Below are 8777 nucleotides of genomic sequence, written 5' to 3'. Positions count from 1 at the left end.
TTATTTTTTTTTGTAGCTTATTAAATAAAGTACATTGATGATGAGGGGGAGAGAAAGAGAGAGAAAGAATAATTGGTAATTTAGGGGAGTAGGAGGAGACCGTTTAAAGGGGTTACGTTCTAATATAAGGGTGTGTGGAAGGTTGTTTAACAAATTGGAATCATATATAGGGGTATTTTTTGTTTTTTATTTGCTTTGGGCAAAATATATATTATAAACATAAAAATAATATTTTAAAATAGTAATAATAATAGTAATATAAACAATTATAATTATTATCCATAATAATTATTTAAACGAGAAAAAAAATTTTATAGCGGCAGAATGGGAAATAATAGAAGCAACTATTTATAGCAAAATGAATTAATAGACAATATACAACTAAAGCCAAGTGCTTAATTTTAAATATAAAAAAAAATATAATTTAAATAAAAAAGTTAGAAGTTGAAAAGAAGGACCTTTTTCATTAAAATGCTGTGGGTTTTGGTGAACCCTAGGATTCCTTTGAAATTGTGAGGTAAATAGAAGCGATGCGGGATATCTTAAAAATGGACATAACTGAAATAACCGCCGACTTTCTTCAACGAAAATGTTTCAATCACAATTTTAAGTATATGTCCATTTTTAATTAAATTATTTAGATCGCATAAATTCTTTTTACATCCCATACGAATAGAGACCTGTAGTGGAATTTTTTAACTCATTTTTTGAGTTACCGACAAAAATATATAATTTTGAATTCCAAAATTTTGATATTAAAAATTAATTTAAAGTTTAATTTTAATTTTACCGTCTTTTGTTGGTAACTGAAAAATGAGTTAGAGAATTCCCCTACTGGGTTTGTGATCAATATTTGTAGTTTAAGGTTTAGAACATTTGCAAACATAGGTAGGTAGATAGGTTCGAGGAGAAAACTAGCAAGGGCTTATTTTTCGTTTTGTTTTGTCGACATTTTTGTTTTGTATAATTTAAGGCTATAATTATTTTTTAAGTTTTCAAATTTTGTTTTAATTAGATTTCCAAAAGATTTTTGCTATGTGTATATGTATGTACGTATGGTTTGTGTGAGTTTCAAGTGATCTATATATGATTATGTTTCTTTACTACAAAAAAATAACAATTTGGTTGATTTAGTTTTTCATTGTTGTTCTTGTTGTTAATACTTTTTACAAACTATGGACTTGTTTAAAAAAGATTTTGGAAATTAAAATAGTTTCGTTTTATATTTTTGTTTTGTTCATTCATTCGTAGTTTCATTTTAGAATCATTCACTCACGTTTACACACACATTTACTAAAAGGTAATTTTCGAGTAAAGCGACCCGAAATTGTGGAAGTTAGACAGGAAGTCAACGAAAATTGAAAAACACAAGTCCTTTGACATGCATAAATAAATTGAATCGCTTCACTTTTAATGTTACCTCATATTTTCTATTAAGTTAAACATTTGTTCTCACTCTATTTAAAAAGTGTTTGTTTTTATGGGTTTTAAACATGCTTGTGATTTGTAGAATAATGATCGATTTGATTAATTTTATTGAGTGCCAAAAACATGTACTAAATACTCGGGTATCTGCAAGGCTATAAATTTTTTGTAAATTATGCAAAGCTGAATGAAAGTAAAAAAGTATCGGTCGGTTTTCCTGACAGATGTATACCCTCAGCCAATGTTCGATTACTAAAAAATATTTTGTCCTCTGTTATGATTATATAAATTTTTTGACCCTCTATGGTATTTTTTTTTGAAAATTTTAACATGTGCGTGAGGTACCAGATTTATTCAACCGAAGTATTCCATTTTCATGCTTCATCTAATACAGATAAAAATATTGGCATGGGCAAAATTACAAGAAGATCGAACATTTATATAAAACTTATGGGAAATCATAAATTTCATATTCATCTCAGGTTTCTGATTGAGAGTCATATATTTAGATATAGCAAGTTGGAAAGAATCGCTGAGTTGTTTCGCAATTTATGACAGATAAAACTATTGAAAATTGTGACCCTTTCTGAGAGAGGTACTTGAAGGAGTTCGCAGATATATAGCATCGTCACAACAGATCTTGTGTTAGCAAAAATGTGTGAAATATAAAGAGAACCTGTTGCTTATTTCGGATTTTAGAAACGTTTTGGTTATTCAAAACTTTGAACCTTTGTGGGGGAGGTACCAGAAGGAATGGTCCGATATCCACCGTCTTTATAACAGATCCTGTGTTGATAGAAATATTCAGATATGCCAAGTCTAAATGGAATCGGATGTTAATTTCGCGTTTTGTGGCCTTAATGTATATTCAAAATTTCAACCTTCTGTGGGGGAGGTGGAACTACCATAAGGAGTGGACCGATATACTCCATATTAATACCAGACCTTGGGTTAACATGAATATTGAGACGTGTGAAATTTGAAGACAATCGGACAAAAACATCACATGTTATGCGAATTGTAATAATTCAAAATTTTTACCCTTTGTGGGGGAGGTACTTGATGGAGTTCTAATTTTTACTTACAATTTCCAGTCAAAAGAATAAAATCTTTGCTTGTAGAACGGACGAACAAAAATAGACTCTATCAAGTCTTTATCCAATTCAGGTCTAGAGTCTACTTTAAAAGATCACAGAAATTCCTCCACATAGGATTGTAAAAATGTTTAAAAATGGGTTTTTATAAAGTCCGACATAAGAAAAATTTTGTTTCAATCTATACATTGGAAATACATCATTATATTAAAAATCGTAATATTTTTATGAAGTTAAATTTGTCATCGATGTACAAAGTAATCGGGCATATAGCATATATAGGAACTTAATATATAGGAACTTAATTAAAAGTCCTTTTTTAAACGTGTTAGATCGATATTCATCGACCTCATTCGAAAAAGCTCAAAACATTTAATACGGGGTTGTCAATTAGTCAGTGCCAACTTTTCGACATTATTAGATGTCAAAGTACTGTTAAGATCTTCAAACTATTTGACATCGGAAGATACTGTTATACGGAGATCTGTAAAAAGGGAACTGAGATATCAACAAAAACGTACGACAGCACTACCCAGTTGAAATACCTTAGAAGAGATCTTTGAGTACAATTTCAAGAAACATATTAATACGAAATGTTAATTTTCTGCACGTAAATTTAATGGCCAAAAAATCCTGAAATTTACTTTCCACGGCTTCCTTTCTTTAGTTAAGTTTTAGCAGAAGAGTTCGATTAGAATAGCTTGTTTCGGCACAAAATAAAATTAATCGAATCATTTAGTTACCACGAATGCATGTTTATAACCTTTTTGCGTTTAGTTTAGATTTTCACAAAGTTTTTTTTTTTTTTTGCTATTTTTTGCCCGCCCTATTCAAATGTAGTTGGAAATTGATTATTAATTGATATTGATCGATTTTTAATAAATAGTTGAAAAAAAAAAAACAATTGAAAATTGTCTATAAAACACGTGTTGTTCCAGAATCTAATAGTTTTAAAAATTTTCGATATCTTAAACGGAAAAAGTAAAATATTTTACATTCTTATAGTTCTGGAACAGTGCAATTGAAATATCTGCAATTCGAATTTTTTTATTAAATACATAGTTGAGAAAAAAAGAGAACAATTGAAAATTGTCTATGGAATATTTGCTGTTTCAGAACCTGCAATAATCTTATAGTTTTCCAATGTTTCGATATCATAAAAGGAAAAAGTAATTTTTTACATTCTTGCAGTTCTGGAACAGTGAAATTGTTATTTAATTTGCCGATGAACAGCTTAGCCATTCCTTAAAGGCATTACAAGCCAAAGACTCTGAAATTAATTTCTAGATAATTTCTAGAGAACATTTATGAATTTCCAAATCAATTTCGAACTACATTTAAAAACGGCAAACTCTTGTTGTCTTCATTGAAAAAGTCTTAGTTTTCGTATTTCTTGTTGTTTTAAAAAATAAGCCCTAATAGTTATTGTTGCTATTTTGTTGTTGTTGTTTTAGTGTATTCTTGTAATGTCTTTGTGTGGTTTTTTTGTTCTAAATTATGAGAAGTTGTTTGTTTTTGATGTTAGTATTCATTTGTATGATGGTTGTTGTTGTAGATTCTTTCATTTCGTTTGTTGTTGTCAGTTTAAGCACTTGATGCAATATTTACACGATCGATCTTTTTCAGCAATTGATCGTATGTAGTTGTTGTTGTAGTTGGTTTTGTTACTGTTTTGTTTTGTGTATTGATGATAACGATGATGCTGGTGGTTGTTGTTTGTGTTATTGTTGTTGTTGCTGCTGCTACTGCAGTATTACAAACTCAATTGGCTTGGCCATAATATCAAGCTCCGCCACTTCCAGTTGTAACAGCATCATCACTATCCAAGAAATCACTTGATGCCACCACTTGAGGCTTATCATCACCATCCAAGGATGCAATACCACGATCAACACCATCACTTGGAATATTGTCTAGAAAATCATCAGCTTCTTTCATGTTTTCAATCGATGACGATAGATTGTTACTGCCCGTCGATGCTGAGGCTGTTGCTGCAGGCAATGGAGGGGGCGTTGTTGACAGCATAACCGGTGATGTACTCACCGCAGCTGCGCCATCGCCCATGCCACGTTCAATTGGTATACCACTGACAGCTGTTGGTGTAACCGGCGATGTGGGCAAAGAATCTTGTTGTGAAAATTCCTGATTTGGACTTTCACGGGTGAATAAGCCCATTTTACCGCCCTCCGAAACCATGGTGGCTGGGGTGGCGCCCACCACTGGCGCCGCATTACCTCCCAGCTCATTGCTGGCCACAAGTGATGGTTGACCGGCCGCAATTGGTGCCGGTGGGCCACTCACCAAATGAGGTGGTGCATGTTGAGGATGTGTATTGTGACCCGCCGCCACAGCAGCCTGTTGATGCTGATTGTGGGCATGATGATAACGTGGTATATCAGCCTTACGCCACAGCGTAATTTCTTGCTGCTTAAAGTAACGACGATCTTCGGTATCCATTAACACCAAATTGAGGAAATATTTCACCGAAAACTTTTTATTTATATCACGCATTGTCGGCGTCAAATTGTAGCCAGCCAAGAATACACGTATTGGTATACTCTCACCCTTGACCGGTGCTCCATCCATGATCTCAAACTTGGCAATTGTTTCGTTTTCGGTGAACGTATTTGGCCCACTACCAGTCGATTCCCGTTTTATAATGGCAATTTCCATGTGCTTAATTTTAATGCGTACCAAGAGAAAATAGATTTTACCAATTATTGTATCCTTCAAGTGGTATTTACTCTTGTTGTATTCAAATTCAATGTGCAAACAGTCTTCAATGCCAACTTCCATTTTAATGGGATTATTTACATCCGGATAACTGCACAGGGTGTGAACGGCAATGTCAACCTCTTTTGTTATATCGCTGATGCGTCGTATTATGGTGGCACGCAGGAAATATCGCAATCGAACATTTGAACCATTATAGATTTCGAATTGTTTCTCCACATTGGGAAATTCGAAGGGATAGCTGTTGTTCTGCAGCAGGTCACCGGGTCGTGCCAGAGCTTTGGTAATACACTTGAACTCATGATGATTACCACGATCGTAGAATAATTCAATTTGTCCAATGAATTCTATTTTAATGCCCTGATGTTCCAATTTGCTGCCAGGTTTTTTGAGTGTAACATTCACCTGAAAAGGGGAGGAAAAACAATTATTTTAAAATCATTACAAGAAAAAGATACAAAACATATTGAGTCTGATATGAGAAGTGCTTTTCATGGTATTAAAAGTAGATTTAAAGTAGATTTGTAATAAGTAGATTTTCACAGCTATACATTGTCAGATTTTTTCGGTATAGAATGGGCTTTCAAAAATGTGAAGCTGGAGTCGATCCACAATGATCTATATGCCTCCGACATTTCCTTTATCCCTATTGAATGGCTTGATGGAATGCTAAAATTAATTAAGGATAATCAATTCAAGCTTGGGACTAGGAAAACTGTCAGCGGACTCCGCAAGAAGTTCTCTCACCTCTTTCTGGTGATTAATGAAATGCTTGTGAGTTTCGATCAGCTTTGAATAGATACATTGGTGTTGATGACAAAGTGCGGCTGATGTGTGGTAAATTTCTTTCAACTATTTCAGACCTAATGCAATGTGCACTAGACATCTGTCTGGATCATTGGCAATAGTCTGCTGGTAAAACCTGCAAAGACTTAACTCATACATTTATAAGAAATTAAAAAAATATATCAAATTTCGCTGCCAGTACTGGAAGGGGTTAAACTGAACCTTCCTTCATCCGTAAATACCTGGATACGATCTTGGGTTAGCTTTTAAACTAGAGCACGATGGTCTTTCTACAGTTTAAACGCTGGTCCAAGATTGTAAGAAGAAGGGTCGAATTGCGCTCCATTCATAAAAGAATGCCATAGGGATTCCCCAACCTGCATTGAATGTGCAGCTTAACGTACACTCACTGGATATTTTAGCTGAATATCAAACAGAAAGATGTGCCCTGAGACTACGGTTAGCTGGAGGATGACACTCTTCACTGGTTGGTCATACACGAAACTTGGAAATACCAATAAATCGGAATATCCTAGGTGAAAATAGCACAATTAGTGATTACATGTCCACTTTTTTCGACTGCAACTACCAGTGACTATATTTGTCAATAGTCAGGTGGCCCATACAGCTATCGAGTGCCATTAAATCGACAGCCGTTCTTGACTGCAAGAAAGTCCTGAAATATGTGAATGCATTAAACTTTGAACTTTCTGTTTCTCTCATCGAAGAAGCTGGCCCTAGGAAACCGGTAGCACTGTATCTAAGGTCACCTGGTCGGTAATCTCAAGAAGAAGAATAAGGTCCCTCCTATCACTGACTGCTGTAGACTATGTGAATATGAAGAAAAGGTAGAAACAATTGAAAGTCTGCGATGCAGATGAACCATGTTATACAACAACTCTGCCATTTTTCTCAGACATCGATTCCATCCTCATCTACTAGTTTGCCAAAAGCACTCCTGGCTAGGCAGACATCCCTGCTAACTATACATTTCTCCATTAACTCTGTCTCGTTTCTAAATCTCACCCATCACCAAAAACTTATTGTTCCTATTATGAACACATTGAAGCACTGGTTTCCGAGTGAAGCAGTTGCCGACTCATTTAAAGCTGCGCACCCTTAAACCAAACCATGTGCAAAGTATGAACGAAATCGGATACACCATTCCCCTTGAACCACTACCAGAAAGACTGATATTGCCCATCTTAAAACTTGATCTAAAATTGAAAAAAAAAAATGTTTGGAACGGAAATTTTAGCTCAACCCGGATTCTCTTAGCGAGTATCGTACGGAGAGCATAGCTGATTGCTATCGGATGCGTCCACAGGTTGCGGATAGTGGAAATCCTAGTAGATATCCGGTTTGGCAAGGTTGAAGACCTCAAATACTGACAAGTTTCCTCGCGATCGGCATTGTATTTTTCATTTTCATTGAGCATTACATCGTCCTTTCAAAAAGAATCTAATTAGATTAAGCTACTACAACAATAATTTAATAGAATTGTGTATAGCATATAAGTAGGCAACCTTCAAACTGGAACTTCAACTTAAATGCCATATTTAAAATCTTATCTCCAAAAAAAAAAATAATATCGAAATTAAAACGTGTCTTCTATTTAGCGCATTTGCATCGTCCTTATCATATAGCTTCTAATTGGATTAACTAGCTTATATCGTCATTAAATAAAATTCTAATATTTAAATTATACTGTTTCATATCCACACTAATATGCGTCATACATTGGATGTGCTGGCTGAACAAAACTTTTCGAAACATTGTTATCACAACCAAAAAACATATATGAAAAATCGCATTAAAAGGAGGTCATATCAGCAGCTGCTAAATGGCTACGTAATGTTTCCGTTCCGATATCCTCCACCTCCTCCGCTTCCAACGTTCAACATCAATTGCAAAATGATCGTTGAATTTGCAACTACCATCATCGTCATCATGACAGCTTCCCAGTTAAGAAGCGCATTTTTATGATATTTTCTTAATAGAAATGCTTAGAAACGTTACGATCACCGTACACGGCAACGACAACAACAGCAACAACACAAGAGCATCGACGAGTTTTCAATAAGCATAGAATTGAATGCACAACAAATTAATTAACAAAAACAAGTGTCCGTCTGTGCCGCTGTTGTCATCGTGTCGTTTGCTTTGTCAGCGGCATATGCGTTAGGAAAAAAAGTCCATTCTACCGCAAATATGTGACCGGTGTTCAATGCATTGATATTTGTTTTTAGTCATCCCCTTCGCAACACGGCCCTTAAGGAATTCATTAACCAATTAAACTGCGAATGCCAAAACTCAAGATATTCCTTTTTTTACATAATGCACACACACACGCACGCCGTAACTCTATTTGTTTTGGGTCATTTACCTTTCCGGACACCGTTTCACCATCGTAGTAAAGTAACATTTTCTCAATTTTCCCATCCTCTGCCTTGACCTCAGCAGTTTTCTTTTTTTCAGCACCATCGAAAACAATATCGATTTCAGCCGATTGTCCAAAACCCAAAAAGTTCATGTTGGATCCGTTTTTGTTTTTATTATGCGCAACGCACCGTTCGGAATGTTTCGTATATCAATTATTGGAAAACAATTACAACAAATTAAATGTTTTAACAAAAAAAAGTTGGTAAATTTTTTGGGCGTTTTGTTGAGAAAAAAATTCTTTTGCTTCGTTTGATTAGTTGTGGATTTTTTTTGATAAGTTTGACAGCCAGTGTGGTG

The 8777-nt window shown here is 34.7% G+C and overlaps 1 protein-coding gene across 1 annotated transcript; it reads right to left on the bottom strand.

Moving 5' to 3' along the window:
- Positions 1–8777, bottom strand: LOC101896761 (vacuolar protein sorting-associated protein 26B-like). Its single transcript, XM_005183846.4, has 2 exons — positions 8425–8777; positions 1–5657 (listed from the first exon to the last, which is right to left on the bottom strand). The coding sequence occupies exons 1-2, from the start codon at positions 8569–8571 to the stop codon at positions 4302–4304; spliced, it is 1503 nt and encodes a 500-aa protein (XP_005183903.2). The 5' UTR covers positions 8572–8777; the 3' UTR covers positions 1–4301.

This window comes from Musca domestica, unplaced genomic scaffold (assembly GCF_030504385.1).
Source record: "Musca domestica strain aabys unplaced genomic scaffold, Musca_domestica.polishedcontigs.V.1.1 18, whole genome shotgun sequence".
NCBI classification, from domain to species: Eukaryota; Metazoa; Arthropoda; class Insecta; order Diptera; family Muscidae; genus Musca; species Musca domestica.
Note: the sequence above shows the minus strand (reverse complement) of the source record. Positions and strands in the feature narration are given on the sequence as shown.